This window comes from Globicephala melas, chromosome 6, assembly GCF_963455315.2.
Source record: "Globicephala melas chromosome 6, mGloMel1.2, whole genome shotgun sequence".
Taxonomy (NCBI): Eukaryota; Metazoa; Chordata; class Mammalia; order Artiodactyla; family Delphinidae; genus Globicephala; species Globicephala melas.
The window spans coordinates 45,391,900-45,408,233 of record NC_083319.1 but is presented as its reverse complement, the minus strand read 5'-3'; the positions used below and the strand labels follow the sequence as shown (position 1 = coordinate 45,408,233).

Sequence of the window (16,334 nt, the reverse complement as noted above, 5' to 3'; positions counted from 1 at the left end):
GTCATACAGAATGAAGTTAAGTCAGAAAGAGAAAAACGAATATCACATATTAACGCATATATGTGGAATCTAGAAAAATGGTACAGATGAACCGGTTTGCAAGGTAGAAATAGAGACACAGATGTAGAGAACAAACGTGTGGACACCAAGGGGGGAAAGCGGGGGTGGGGGCTGGGATGAACTGGGAGATTGGGATTGACATGTATACACTAACATGTGTAAAATAGATAAGTAATAAGAACCTGCTGTATAATAAACAAATTAAATTAAATGAAATTGAAAACATAGGCCCATGAATACAATAAATGTATTTACAAATAGTGACAAGAAATTATTTTTATATCAGGAAAGTTCAGTAGCTTTATTTTGCCAAGTACTATAATTTTTTTCCCAAATATGTCACCACTTTTATTAAAGGAAGGGGCATAAAACTGAAACACTGGCTCATCAGTGTTTCTGAAATGAATGGAAAATTGATTCTAAAATAGTATTATAGCCATTGTCAGCAAAGTCCTTGATTTAGGATGAAGCCTGATAATTCCAAAATGTTGTGGAGCTTTAAGTTTTTTCTTTGAAAATATTTAAATTGCTCAGTGACTTGATAAGTCAATTTTTTTTGGAAGAGGCCTAACTATTCACCATTGAGTGGGTTTTCGGGTGTTTACAGGGCAAAGAGCTTGGCAGCATACTTATTTGACACTGTTAGCTTTGATTGTGAGGTCTTATGGTTAACAGCAGAATTCTGAACCTAAAATTGTTCAGTATAGGGTCTTGACTGGGCTCGTTTCCGTATCTGCTGTCAGCTACAGGTCAGTTCTACAGCTCTCCTGTTTGTAGTTGGCCTTGCCTGAGATGGTTCTGCTCTGTTTCACATATCTTATCCTTCAGCAAACTAGTGTAGGCATGTCCTTTTCATGGTGGGGCACTCAATCACACAAGCACTTTTTAAGCCTCTGTTTGTGCCCCATATGTCAATATCCCATTGCTGCAGAGCAGATCACATGACCCTGAGTCAAGGGGATGGAGCAGGATGCTGGCACAGAATGAAAGGGCACTGCAAGTTTACATGGGGTAGAGCAGGCAAATAGGCAAGAAGCATCAGGGTTACTAACGCAGTCAACCTGCTACAATGTGTATTTCACCTAAAGTGTATAGAAATCTAAAGCAAGGTTTAGGTTTGGAAAAAGGTTTAAAAAGAGCCACTACATGTTTGTCTCCATGTCAGAAGAGTTCCTCGTTCTTAATTTTTTCTCCCTATAAATTTTAAATGAATAAATGCAAAACTGTTCTACTAAAGTAAGGCAGAAAGTAGGTCTACTCCAGCCAAAACAAAAATCTTAACCTACAGCAGTAGACATAAATTTTGGATTCACCTCTCTATCTCTGTCACAAAGAGCTGTTCCGAATCTACAGGAATGCAAAGGGGGTGAGCGAATGGAGAAGCATGTGACATTTCTTGGGGGGAAAAAGTTTTTTCTGAATCAAAACTTACCATGATTTAGTTTTTTCGTATACTAAAAGGGTTTTTTTCCCCCTAGAGAATGATATAGAGTAAATTATTTGGAATGATAAAGATAGAAAGCTTTCTCTAAAAGCAACTACAGAATTCTGTCCATGGACAAGCTGAAAATACCACTGCAGTTAGGAAGCAAATATATTTGTCTCTGAGAAACAGAATTTAATGCCCTGTCTCTACAAAGTTAAACACAATGATTCAAAACCCTATAAATTCCATACATATGTGTTAGCATAGGTATTTGTTTTTCTCTTTCTGACTTACTTCACTCTGTATGACAGACTCTAGGTCCATCCACCTCACTACAAATAACTCAATTTCATTTCTTTTTATAGCTGAGTTATATTCCATTCTATATATGTGCCACATCTTCTTTATCCATAGCCACATAGCACAGGGAGATCAGCTCGGTGCTTTGTGTCCACCTAGAGGGGTGGGATAGGGAGGGTGGGAGGGAGACGCAAGAGGGAAGAGATATGGGTATATATGTATATGTATAGCTGCTTCGCTTTATTATAAAGCAGAAACTGACACACCATTGTAAAGCAATTATACTCCAATAAAGATGTTAAAAAAATAGAAAAAAAAGAAATGAACAAAATCATTTTAAAAAATACCTATAAAAATGACAGCTGAGGTGGCATGGGGAGTTTGGTCTGGATTAACCCGATTACTTGTCTTTATTCAGAAAAATTAGTGGATAATCGCCACTTGGTTTTCCTACTTAGGCAGTGTCAGAAAACCAGAACACGGGTTTTTCAAGATTAAGGAGATAGGAAGAGTTTGGGCTGCTCTAAATCCATCCCTCACATCCACAATCCAGCAGGCAGAAAGGAGAATGGCGAGCCTCAGGACACACACCTGTATGCAGCGCTTCCATTTGCTCCCTGTTATCCAGAACTTCATCACAGAGACACATCTGGCAGTGAGGGAGGTTGGGAAATGTGGTCTCCATTCTGAACAGCCTATGCTCAGATAAACTTTGGTAGCTCTATAACCACTGGAAAGAGAAAATAAATATTGGAGGAATATCGGGGGGTAAAATGGCAGCTGTTTCACAACAAGAATCTCTTCTGTGGGCCCTTGGTGCTGGAGAGTTCTTAAGCACTTCACCATTTAGTCATTCTCAGAAGTTATTCTCATCAACTCTACTGACTGAATCCAGAAATTGGACCTATTTCTACTCTCCATTCTCTTCTTCCCACATTCTCTGAGCTCCCACCACCAGCCGGTGACGGGAACAGTGTCACAAAAGAAAAGAAAGCAGAATCTCAAAAGGGAACCTGTAAGTTTACCATAGTCCCTACCATTAACATGAGCCGAACGGGCATCATGCTTGATGATTCAGATAAGGTGGCCCCTCGACTCCGGACGTTCACAGCCTTAAACGGGAGTTGACAGCATGTGAGGAAAAATGTCTCGATCCACAACAGTTCAGGAGGTTAAGCTCTATAAGAAACAATGAATTCAGATCAAAACATCTTTGTACTACTCTATGACCACTGACAGAGCCTCTTTCTCCTTCTTCCTCAGGATGGTTAAGGATTTTTCCAGAAGAGGGGGGCAGTATAAAACTTGGGGATGGTAGAATAAGAAAGGAAGGGTTACTGTTGTCTCACTTGCTGGGTATCGTATTCACGAAATTGCTATTTTCCAAAGATTGTTTTCATTTGATCCCCAAATCCAATCAAAGGTAAATGATGTGGTTTCCTTGAAATTGTGTTTCTCACCTTGCTTCACATCCTTGGTCTTACCCAACGTGCTATTTAGAAAATAGTGAAATAATAGGGTCCTATCTGGCAATCTAGAAACCGTAATGCTCAGGAGGGAAGCTAATAATGAGTGTTGGTCTACATTTGAATAGGTACTACGTGGTAGTTTTGGGTTTTTGTGAATTCTTTTTTTTTCCCTGCAAGTAAGAAAGAATGAGGAAATATGCCTTCTAACTTTGTGTCAATGAGAAATACATCTATAAGTTTGTACCTTTCTTCCTAGCTTAGATTTAGTTCTCACTATGCACATAAACCAGTACAGACACCCGTGAGTATAACCTTTTATCAAATGTGGAGTGCAAGCGAATGGACTCTTGGGCTGTGGTACTGGGACTTGGTGCATTTTATGTTGAGGGGACAGCCATCCATGAGCCCTTGGACTTAAGGTGGTTAATGCGAATGAGAACCTCAAGTGCTGTTTTCTGCTTTTGTCTCCCACCCAGCTGTGAAGTTTGGGAGGATGTCCAAGAAGCAGAGGGACAGCCTGTATGCTGAGGTGCAGAAGCACCAGCAGCGGCTGCAGGAGCAGCGGCAGCAGCAGAGTGGGGAGGCGGAAGCCCTTGCCAGGGTGTACAGCAGCAGCATCAGCAATGGCCTCAGCAACCTGAGCAACGAGGCCAGTGGCACTTACGCCAACGGACACGTCATGGACCTGCCCAAGTCCGAGGGTTATTACAACGTGGATTCCGGCCAGCCGTCCCCTGATCAGTCAGGACTTGACGTGACTGGAATCAAACAGATAAAGCAAGAACCTATCTATGACCTCACATCCGTACCCAACTTGTTTACCTATAGTTCTTTCAACAACGGGCAGTTAGCACCAGGGATAACCATGACTGAAATCGGTAAGTGGAAATCTCCTTCCGGCTCATTTTTGGAAATTCTACTTTGAAATCGCCTTGGTCCTGTTTAGTAAGATCATTTTCTTAGGTCTAAGTTGAATTACTTGCATTTATGGCTTCTAGTGAGGAAACTAATGGATTTTAAAATATAGTCTAATAACTGTCACTGTTCCCATGGCCCATACAAGTTTATTTCAAGCAAAGGAAGAAGGAAAAAAATCATGAATAGAAAGATGCGATCTGTAAGGAACAGATGCTATCTGTTGAATTTGGGTTCATCACTGAAGGAAAAATGTTATTGGTATAAACAAGAAAATTTCAGCAAGTGTTCAAAGTGATGCTATTAAAAGTGAAATAGCTAAGGGATATAGAAGCAGTATGTAGTAACTGAATGAACAGGGCTCCAACTCTCCATCTAAGATAACTGGGGACAAACCTCAGTTTCCTTCTGTGTAAAGGCAGAGGGGTAGACCAGAAGACCTCTAAGCCTCTTGTAAATCTGAATTCAAGAATTCTACGTGGGAATAGAGTCTGAATTACTGGCAGTAAAATAAGTGTAGTCTGGAATATTACAGAAGGGCAACAAATAAGCCCCTCTGAGCAGGGCAAGTCCCAGGCACGGTTGCATCGGTTGCAGACCCTCCTGCTTCTGCAACATCCTTCTTTAAGGAGTGGTCTTCAAGAGTGCACTCTCTCTTCTGACCTGTCGCCGGTTTGTTTTACCCTGTTAAGCTTAGGAGTCTGTTAACCGTCTAATCAGTTGATTTTATTAACTAATTGCCATAAAAATATGGATGTAGGTTTAACACATTACCCTCCTGGGTAACAGAGCTGTATGTTAACAGTAGCCCGGAGGAGCTAGCAGGCAGTGGCTACAGCAGGCTTCACGCAGTACTTAGTGCACAGGGAAAGCAGTGTGGAGCTCGGGAGTCTTTGAGACTGCCATCTTGCCCTGAGAGGTGGCAGAAAAGAGTGGTTACGCACCAGGCTACCTGAATTCAAATCCTGGATCCGTCGCCTGTTATTTGAGCTGAAGCAAGTCTCTCAATCCTGGTTTGCTCATCCTGTTTTTCGGTGTTCTTTTTTTCTCAAAAAACGTTAGCTCACAGATCACACCGTTGTTGTAAGAATTAAATGAGTCAATACTTGTAAAACAGAGCCATGTTTGGCACTCCGCAAGTGCTCAGTAACTCTGAGCTGTTCTCACTTGCCCACCACGTGTTCAATCACCTTCTCTGTCTAAACTGTGAGTAGGAGCCTAAAGCCTACGAGTGTTTTAAATAAAGTTGATGTGAACACATAACGAAGGACACGCCATATGTATCTTGGCTACTTCTACCATCTGGTTGAGGAAGAAGTGACGTGACACAGTTATAAAACCCGAAACGCTATTTTTCTCTCTTAGCAATTCAGCCTGTGGCAGGGAGTAAAGAAGTGGTTGACATAACACCTGTGACGACATCCACAACTGAGAGACATAGAAAACTACACATCAGCTCTAATAACAAAAATATTCATTATGTTGCTCTCCTTAACCTGTGACTGTGTCACAGGCACTTCACACACATTTAATTTTCACAAGCATCTTATATGATAAGTAAGACTATTACTCCCATTTTACAGATGTGGAAACAGAGGCTCAGAGATGTCTCATGACCTGCCCAGGGTCCTTTGGTTACTAAATGATAGAGGCAACTTCCATTCCAGGCTGTCTGATTCTGCAGTCCTTGTGCTTATCCATTATCCTGCTACTTGCTATGGGCTTAATATTCACAAACTGCATTGTCAATCAATAGGGGACAATCTGTTTAAGTGGAGTCACTAGGTCTTTCCAAAGGGACATGTTAAAAGGAAAAGGAAATAGGCACCATTTTTTGCTTTTATCCTACTTAGTATCTAAGTTCCTGAGTTTGCTATTGATTGGGAACACATGTTTAAAACATACTGAAACAAAAACAATTGTTGGATGATCTGATCCATACCCAAAAAGGAAAGACTTCTAAGAATGCAGAAATCACAATTTCTTTGTGATTTAGAATCAGTAGGAGGTATTACAGAAAAAAAAACTACAGCCAGAAACATGAAGTTCAAGTAACCCTACCCAGGTCATTCTCCTCCTGGCCTTGAGTCTATTCCTCTATGAACTAGAGAAACTCCAAATTCATCCAGATTTTCTACACAGACATTGACCCCAAAATGAACTAGCATTTATTTTTCTTACTTATTTCAAGATACTATTAGTCTTTAGAGATCTCTAGATCTGCCTTAAATTTTGGAGATTTCTTCCATCAGACTTTTAGGGATGCAATTAGGTTGTTCTCCTAGTGCTCTCAAATTTAGCAGGCTCCTAAGCCTAAGTATTGCCTTGGTTCCCATTTCGTTAAAACGGCAATGCCATCTAGTGGACACAAACTCCTTCGAGTGTCGAACGGAGCCACAACAGTGTGATGCACTATGCTTTCCTGCACGATCCAAAAAACTGCCACTCATTTCACTAAAGCACTGAATGCATAACAGTCTAATTGGGCAGGAGGGCATCAGTGGTGTAGTACAGCAGTTAAGAACTTTGGTTCTGGAGTCGGACTGCCTGAGTTCAAAACCTCATTGTTCCTTTTCCCTCAGGCAGTTTACCCAACCTGAGTCTCAGTTGTAAACCTGAGATAATAATAATCCCTACCTGTGTGTGTGGATTAAGTGAGTTAATATTTGAAAATTCTTAGAACAGCTTCTGTCATGCAGAAGCCTCATCGTTATTATTATCAATATAATTGATATTATAATGGTATTAATCTCATTATTACTTAATAACATTCTTGGTCATTACCTAATTACCTGTTATTGAGCCCCTCATGGTGCCTAGCAATATTCAACTCTTATAACAACCCTATTATGCCTGTTATGTAAGTATTCGTATAACCATTTTAGAGATGAAAACATTGAGGCTCAGAAGTTACGAAACTTGTTAAAAGCAAAGTAAGCATGTGAACCCAGGTCAAAGTAACATCAAAACTATATTAGTTAAAATAGTTAAAAACTATTTTAACTATGTTTCTTCCCGCCCCTCCCAAGTTAATGGCATTCCCACAACAAGACTTGCTTGGTGTTTGCTGCCTACCTGACGTCCTACTGGGCGCTACAAAGGAGCTTACAGAGGGTGCACGCTGACATTTTGACTTGAGTTGATTAACAAGGATCTATACTAATCTGGCTGGTGACAATTTGTCATAGAAAGAAGCCTGTGCTGACAAATATAGAAAATGTGGGGAATTCCCTGGCAGTCAGTGGTTAGCACTTGGTGCTTTCTCTGCCAGAGCCCAGGTTCAATCCCTGGTCAGGGAACTAAGATCCCGCAAGCCACACTGTGTGACCAAAAAATAAAATAAAACCTTTTAAAAAAGAAAATGTGATTTTAGCCACATTCTGACTGTGTGAATTGAGGCTATATCACACGAGAGAATTTTTTAACATCACTCTTGGCTGCTAGAAGTACTGATCTGCTTCCTCTCGTTTCTGAGAGAACAATGAAATTGTACAACCAGATCATGATTCTGATTGGACCATTGTAAAAGCAGATTCAAAAAAACAAAAAAACACAGTTTTTGGATTAGCCCATACAGAATACAGTCTTACAGTTTTGAAATTTTAATAAAAATGCATGTTTAAGAACCGTAAAACAATACTAGCAACAGCATGCAGATCCCCAAAAGTCAATTAGTTGAGTGTTATGAGTCAGGAATATTCCTCCTGAAAAACCATTGTCTTTCTAAAAGTGCACCAAAGGAACTACAGACTTCTAGGTTCAGGAACCCTAATAATAATACCTTATGGATAGACGGAAACAGAAAATGCCTTCATGCACATTAGCCAATTTAAGCCTCCTACCAGTGCCTTCAGGTGGGAAGTGAAGAAATCATCCCATTGCGCAGATGAAGAAATTAAGGGTCAGAAAGAGTGAGTGATTTTCCCAGGCACAGAGTTAGTTATGTGGTAAAGCTTAAGTTCTTATGTAGCTCATTCTACTACTCTACACTTCCAGGCATTCTTTCAAAAACATATTCTTTTTTTTTTTAACATGTTTATTGGAGTATAATTGCTTTACAATGGTGTGTTAGTTTCTGCTTTGTAACAAAGTGAATCAGCTATACATATACATATATCCCCATATCTCCTCCCTCTTGCGTCTCCCTCCCACCATCCCTATCCCACCCCTCTAGGTGGTAACAAAGCACCGAGCTGATCTCCCTGTGCTATGCGGCTGCTTCCCACTAGCCGGCTATTTTACGTTTGGTAGTGTGTGCCAGGCACTCAAGGCAAGGAGAACACGGTTTCTGTCCTCACCGTCTAGGAGGCAGGCATGAAAATAAATAACTGCAGTTCAACGCCATGTATTCTAAATCCCGAGCATGACGATACCACAAACTCTTCTGCAGGTGAAGAAGATGGGGGGTATTGCTTACTCTGTGCCACAGCTCTTTTCAGGAATGTTTTACTCCCGTAGTCTTGGGACTTGAAAAGAAAATGTGGGTAAGCAAGGAGGAAAGCATGAAACATTTCCAGAATAATATGCTTGGGTTTCTCAAAATTCCATAGGACAAAACACCATAAAATAAGAGAAGGGCAAAAGTAAGCTGCAAATTAATATTTAGGCATCAGGTTTAACTGGGTTTAGCAGGAATTTTACTTCAAGCTGGCATGGTGGAGGTGTTATATCTTTGCAAATAAAATTTTGCAGTGGTTGGTGGCAGGGAAAGGAAGCTGGCTATAGGAAGACTGGCAAACAAGCAGAGAGAGAAAATGGAAGGTCGTGTTTTTGCTCCCCCACTATAGCCCTCAGATGGGTTGGAGGATTCTGCAGGACTAATACTCTTAATGAAAGCTTATTTAAGCTCAGAGATGATTGACAGTGTATCCATGAGGTACCAGACAACAAGACAATTCAAACAGCCAAACAACATGCTTTTAAAAACAGGGAAAAAATCCATCAAATTAGTTTCAGTGCTAAGGGGATAGATTGCCTTTTACAAACATTATCTGAGTTTGCTGTTCAGTAATTTTCTCTCCAGATAAAGACAATGAAATCAATGAATTCATTGACCCCTCCTGTGTAATCTTCAATGTAGATTTACTTTCATATTCCTTTTGTGGTCTATTTATGGAGCCTGGAATTTTAAACATCAAAAATAGAAATAAACCTCTTTTTTTTTTAGCAAATTCATGTATTACAGAAGCTGAGTATTAATAGAGGAGATTACAAAAAGGGATTGGCCTAAAGGTGATCTAATCCCTGTAATGTACTATTTTTTTCATCAAGGCTACATGGACACATAGAAGGTATTTCTAGTGATGTTTTATTGGGGGAAATTCTGTAAAAGTTCATGGTGTTTCAGTTGTTTTAAGAACCCCAAGCAGGTGCTATGGTCATAAGACAGCAGCTTCAATGATATAGGCTTTTACAGGTAAATATTTTACAACTGCCTAAACCTATTAAGCATATTCAACTACTCATTCAGAAATGGTACAGAGAATAGAATTTAACTCCAGCTATGTATTTCCTATGTCCTCTGGTGGCACCTTTATCAAATACAGGTAGGCATTCAATTTAGGAGCAAGTACCTAGTAAGTCATTAAAATGAACGAAAGTAGACTAAACTAATGAGAAAAAGCATTCAAGCAGTAAGGGACATGAAAATCCAGTGTCTTAGTTCTTTCTTTCTTGCCTTGAGGGAAGACATCTTGTGAACTTCCATTGTCATCTGACACCCCTGTCACCTTCACCCAAACACAGGTCCTATGCAGGCAGTTTAGGGAAGGGACATTGAAATTGGGACTCCTGATGGCTAGTTCACATACTAGCCATGTGAACTTGTTCAAAATTAGTTCAGCTTTCTGGAGCTCTGTCTCTTCATCTGAAAAATAAGGCAGATGGGCTCAGTGACTTTGAAGGATTATGGTTCTCCCAACTCCTGGTGGGAGCTTTGGCCATGTGCACAAATATTCCCTTTGTTCCAGCCACTTCCCAAGGAGAAGGGTAGGGTAGTGGAGAGGAGGGGAGGGGACTTACAGGCAACTAGGCAATCCTGACCGATGCTGAAACAGCTGTCTCAAGGAGTAGGACCACACTCGGGAATTTCCATGGGGTGGAGTGACCCTGTCAACTATAAAGTTAATAACCACAGTCACATCAGAAGTGTGCACCAGCCTCTTCTCTTCATCCACACTCCTAAAAAAAAAAAAAAAATGAACATCAAGGACAGCCAGGAGCTGATCAATGAGAGGCTGGTGGCCAATCTCAAACCATCCCTAGTTCATGTACAAAGTAAAGAGTGAGCTGCTGTATGGATACTTCAGGGCAAATCGACCTGTCCTCTCTGGCCCACTTCAACCTGACCACCTCCCCAAACCCCTCTTGAAAGAAAAAGGGGGACAGAACAATAAAGATATGGTCTTGACTGAGCCCCAGGCCTACCCACATCACCTTGGTCACTTGAGAGGGATTTACCTGACTCCTCTGAAATTTTCATACTACCTTGTTCTCTGCTTTCCATAGACTACATCCCAAGAGGCTGCTTATTTCCAGAATCCTGTCTTCTATCTCAAAAAAAAAAAAAAGATCTTTACCATGGTCACAACTATAGTATTAACTAGTCCACGGCCATGAATTATTCTGGAGCATCCTGGGACAGAGGACACTATAGTTCTTCCCTAGAGTCATTCAAATCTGTATCTTTCTAGATATCCTTTAACAATCTGAAAAAGATGTCTTAACTCACCTAGTAATATGTTGTAGTCACTCTACTGTCGTGCTCAGTGCAATGATTCTCCACAACTGGAATAAATGGCATAATGTATACAAAAGTACTTTGTGACCAGCAAGGCTCTAAACATATATAAACATGATTTACACTATAAGTAATACACACATATATGCTCAGCTGAAGTACTTATAAACCTGCATATCTATTTATAGTACCTGTATGCAGATTAACCACTATATGCTTGTACCTCTGTCAGTACAGCTTTCCTTATGTGCTAGCATTCACTGGATTAGGTAAATCTTTTAAATCACCTTTTCTATTTTGAGTTGAAATTATGCAAAACTGATCTTCCTCAGTAGACTTCCCCTGGAGATACTAGTTTGGGATTAATTTTTGACTCAGAATTCAGAACTTCCTAAGAAGATTCTAAAATCCACCAACCAAAAAAAAAAAAAAAAAAGCTATTGGAAAACCAATTCCAATTTATGCACTCAGTTTCAAAAGCCATAGTAGATATGAAATATTCTGCAGTAAGGAAGAGGGAAGGAGATTTCATGAGGTTCTACCTATGACTTATTGAAGGAAGGAATGTTTATGCTTATAAGACAATCTCTGAAACAGCCCCCACTGTTGACTAGTATTTCCCGCATTGCAAGCTTGACACTTAACTCTTAGAAAGAGCTCTGAATCACTTTTCCCCTGCCTGGGGTGAATAGGTACTGCTTTAGCCACATTTTCAAGCACCTATTTTGGGAAGAGCTGGGTGGGGTTAAAATGCCACATAGGCTATGGGACACAGAAATGTCAATTGATGGCCAGGTTGATGGAACTTGATACACTTTGGTTTTCATTACCATGGTATACAACCAACTTAACAGGCTCTCTCTGCCAACCAGTACAGGATTTATTTCTGTGATATTTACAAATGTGGGGAAACCTGTTGGAAATGTTTCTAGCTGGCAAGACTTTTTGTTTATTTTATTTTAGGATGTAAGCTATAGATAAGAATATATGACGATATATCCTTACTACTGAGAAGAAATTTATTATTTAAATCTGAGCCCTATTTATGCAGACTATTGTGGAACTGCTGTTTGGTTTTCAGACAGGTTTGCTCCAGGAACATTTGGTGCTAGACTATTTAGAAAACACTTATTTTAAAGCATTAGTCAATTAAATGTATTATTTAAGCAATCATTACTTTAAAAAATTTAGATTAAATGTTTGAAAATGTAAAAATTGCCTCCAAAGATTTCTCCTGAATTAGTTCTTCCTAAAGGTCAGAATTATATTGGCTACATTTCCAAAGGGGGGTAAGGTTGGGGAGGGATTGCTTCTGTTTAAATTAACGGTCAATCCATATGTCAACAAAATCCAAATAGTAAAGGTCAGTCCTAATGATGGCCGTGAGCAATTTCCGTAATTAGGTTTTCATCATCTGTGACCCGCTAAGTGTCCTTTGGGTAATGTGTGGAGGTGTACTTTTTATTTTTATTTTATTTTATTTTATTTATTTATTTATTTTTTTGCGGTACGCGGGCCTCTCACTGTTGTGACCTCTCCCGTTGCGGAGCACAGGCTCCGGACGCGCAGGCTCAGCGGCCATGGCTCACGGGCCCAGCCGCTCCGCGGCATGTCGGATCTTCCCCGACCGGGGCACGAACCCGTGTCCCCTGCATCGGCAGGCGGACTCTCAACCACTGCGCCACCAGGGAAGCCCAAGGAGGTGTACTTTTTAAAAGAGAGTAGGGAAATATTTTCATGGGCTCTAGATTATCTTGTTTTTGTTTGTTCTAAGACACTTCAAGTACTTTTAAGACTGTGAGCTGTACTCCCACCTTCTGTAACTCTGCAAGACTTCTCCCTCGTGAGCCAAAAGAAAGAGAAATTCCTATTTAGCCCCTTATAAGGACTCAAGTCGCCATGCTTTTACACAGCCCTTAGAAAATATCACTGCTGCCAAATCTTTCTATGGATAGAAAATCAAACCCAAAGAAACTAAGACTTTAAAATGTTAAGTGACTTCCCAAAGGGCGTGAAATAAAAGGCTCAATGGATTCATATTGGCTTCCTCCATCCTACAAGCTGCTTTCCTTAAAACTCACCAATTCTAGGGCGTTGAAGTACGTTGATCTTTTCTGATTGTTCTGTGAAGGAGGTCTTTTACTATGAAAGTTAGCTTCAAAAGGTAATGTTTTTATACTATATTCTTAATTTTCTTAGCTAGTTTGAAGAAAGGCAACTGTAATTTCCCCAAAACTAGACATGCACTATTGCAATGAAACAAAATACTTGTGATCCAAGACAGCTTTCCATTATTAAATTATTAAGAAGGCACCCTCGTAGATAGTTAATTTGTTTTGCTGTGTATGATGTTTTTTCCTTTGGATATACTCTGCTTAAATACAAATGCCCTATGGTTTCTTTCAGTTTTTCTTTCTGCTTTAGTTTCAGTTTTCTTACTTCCTATTACAGTACTCTCACCTGAACTTCCTGAAATTTGATAAAATTTTAACCATTTTATTTATTAATCTGTTCATTCAGTCCTTTCCCAGATATTATTACTTGTAGTATTAATCTGTTTTTTTCACTGTTTTTCTCTGTGTTCATATTTTATTGAGTTGTGTTTTATCACATTTTCATCATTTTTATAGTTAGTAACAATCTTATATTTTGTTAATATATTTTTCTGAAGCACTTTAACAACATTTTGGTTCAGATCTACATGAAGTAAAACTCAGTTATGCCATTCTCTGATGTAATAATTGGCAATAGAATTTGTTTGAAAAGGAGAGATCAGAAGCTTTCCTAATTCACTGGTAAAAGAGTAATGAGTGGTTGGACATTGAAACTGAGCCAACAAATAAGTTATGGGTTATTTATGCCCCTAAATTCTTTAAAAAATTTGAAGAACTTAAATGCTGAAAATATTACCTCCCTATTGAGGCTATGGATAACTAATAGATGGCTATTTTAAGCTTAAATATTGACGTTTTTATGCTGGTAGCACAATTCTATTTATGCCCCCAAAATCATCATCTCTAAATAGAGATTAGAAAAATCAGAAAGGTCTCGAAAGTAACATTGTCCTCTCTGACAGTCGTCTATTACACACTAACCAGCAGACTTGTTCTATTTAAGGACCAAAAACGTATAAAACTGATAGTGTGTTGTCAAAAAGACAAAACGCACACTTGGTTAAATGTTTCACCTTTAAACCAATTGTTCTAATATATTAGTTACTGCCTCAGAGTGTGGATTCTGAGGAATCTTGATATTCTGAAAACCTAATGCAGGCACTTAAAACTTGCCTTGAGCAAGTCCATAGAGATATCCTGCCATTAATTCAAAGCGAATCCCCTAAGAATTTCCCTTTCACACTAGTAGTATAAACTAAACAGAGAATTGAGCAGTTCTCTAGATCCTTAAGGCAAGTGATAAATTAAAAATTCATTAATCATTTTGATTGAGGCTGAGATATAGTATTATAAGAAGAATACTTCCAAGTTTAAAAAAAAAAATCCCTTATGGAGGAAAATGAATAGGGGGTATAGTTCACCAAGAAGAAACCGTCCTTTCTCATGAAGAAAAAAAAAAAAAGGAGGGGGAGGAGAAAGAATTAGGGACTTCAGATGCAGCCCCCTCTAGTGCTATATATAGCTTTGAGTCTCAGCTTTCTCGCCTTGATACAGTTGGGCCACGGGTGCTCTTGGTAATAACACTGAAAGCAGCAGTTTTTAAAGATATACTCAACTTTCCCCGCTCCCAGGATGTGGGATTCTAATGAAACCACCCGTGCAATCCGTGTCTGAGACACTGTAGCCTTTGGAGAGCGCCATTTGCTGAAATGTCTAGTGAGAGCTAAAATAAGCCCCTTTGGTGGAAAAAACCCGCTGAGTGGTTGAAATCAGAGCTGCAGAAGGTCACTTGCTATTTTAGTAGCTGCAAGCTGGTCCACATTTTATAACATTACAGTTATAAACAAGAAATTGTCACCTTACTTGTCAGTTTACTTACTTTTCACCAAAATAAGCAGATGTAGCCTTTTTTCTACATAGTACTAGGCAATTTAGATGACTTCTTTCCAGACTTTGCTTTTCTATATGAATTAATACTTAACAAAATTTATTTTTCATTTATTTCTTTAATATTACTTCAAAATATTATTTTTACACAATTAATTTACACAAAATAGTATTAATATTTACACATATCATGCACATCTCAACCACCTGTGAATACCTTAAGGAGGGACTTCCTTCCTACTTCTTTGATTTATTCCACAGATCACAGTGATGATTGATGAATCACAGTGTGGGGAGGGAGCCAAAGTTGCAGAGAGAGACAGGAGACCCAACTAATTTCTGGAATTATTTAGATACAGTCCATTTGGAAATGAAGGAAGGAGGTTAGTTCCAGCCCCAGGGTTCTACAATTTTTGCACACACTATTGAGAATTACCATCAATTTTATTCTAGTTTTCCCTTCAAAAATTTAATTTCTCTCTTCTTATTGCCTGTCATAAGTGGATTTAAGACTACCCCTAAAGCTTCTAGGGAAGTGTAACAATTTTAGCAATATTTTTCATCAAAAATGATAAAGTATATTTGCCTGTATCAATTATTTTTTAAACCTCTTTATTGAGATATCATCGACATACAAAAATCTGTCTGTATTTAATGTCTACAACTTAATGGGTTTGGCGATAAGTATACACTCATGAAACCATCACCACAACCTATGCCAAAAACATATCTCTATATCAATTATTTTAAAATTTCTAGGATTATTCTTTCATTTGAATCACATGTTGTCATTTCTATCTCATAAAGTTACTTAATACATGAAGTTACAAATTCTATTAATTAGTTATAAGTCTTGGGCTCCAATAAGCCTTCCTTCAAGAATAGTATAAGGGTCAAAGTCTAAAAATAAAACAGCAATTTTTGGGGGAAAAAAAGAGATGCAAGACAAAGTGAGAGCAGGATATTTTTCATGAAATTAACAAATAGAAAATGAGGATCATGGACTTACTCTTAACCTATAATTACACACCCAGTTTTCCCTTGCCAGCATCAGTGTTTACATTTCCCCTCATCATGACTGAAAAGGAATGACTGGACTGAGCATATAAAATTGTTCTTCTCATTCCTTGTTGTTGTTTTATTAACTATCAAACAGCCCACATACTCTTAGTGAAATGGACAAAGCTCTGTCTCACTGATACATACAGAATCTTAACTACTGAGAAGATAATAGCTGCATTTTCAGGTCCACTTAAGAAATCTCTAGCCTCATCCCTGGTCTCAGGAAAAGGAGAGTGTAGAGTCCATGGGCATCACCTCTGAAGGTGGTAGAATCTCCCATCATTCAGTCATTATTCAGTCATATTTCTGTTGCACCCATTATCCCAGCACAGTGCGTGCTGACTCCTTCTTCAACATGTGCT

General features: G+C 39.0%; 1 protein-coding gene across 3 annotated transcripts in view; it reads left to right on the top strand.

The window, feature by feature from the left end:
• RORB (RAR related orphan receptor B) overlaps positions 1-16,334 on the top strand; it is a 195,919-nt gene that overhangs the window by 140,520 nt on the left and 39,065 nt on the right. For all 3 annotated transcript variants that reach the window (XM_060300842.1, XM_030876997.2, XM_060300841.1), the window contains exon 4: positions 3,732-4,133. In XM_060300842.1, the coding sequence (XP_060156825.1) occupies positions 3,732-4,133 (402 nt within the window). The remainder of the gene's footprint in view (positions 1-3,731; positions 4,134-16,334) is intronic.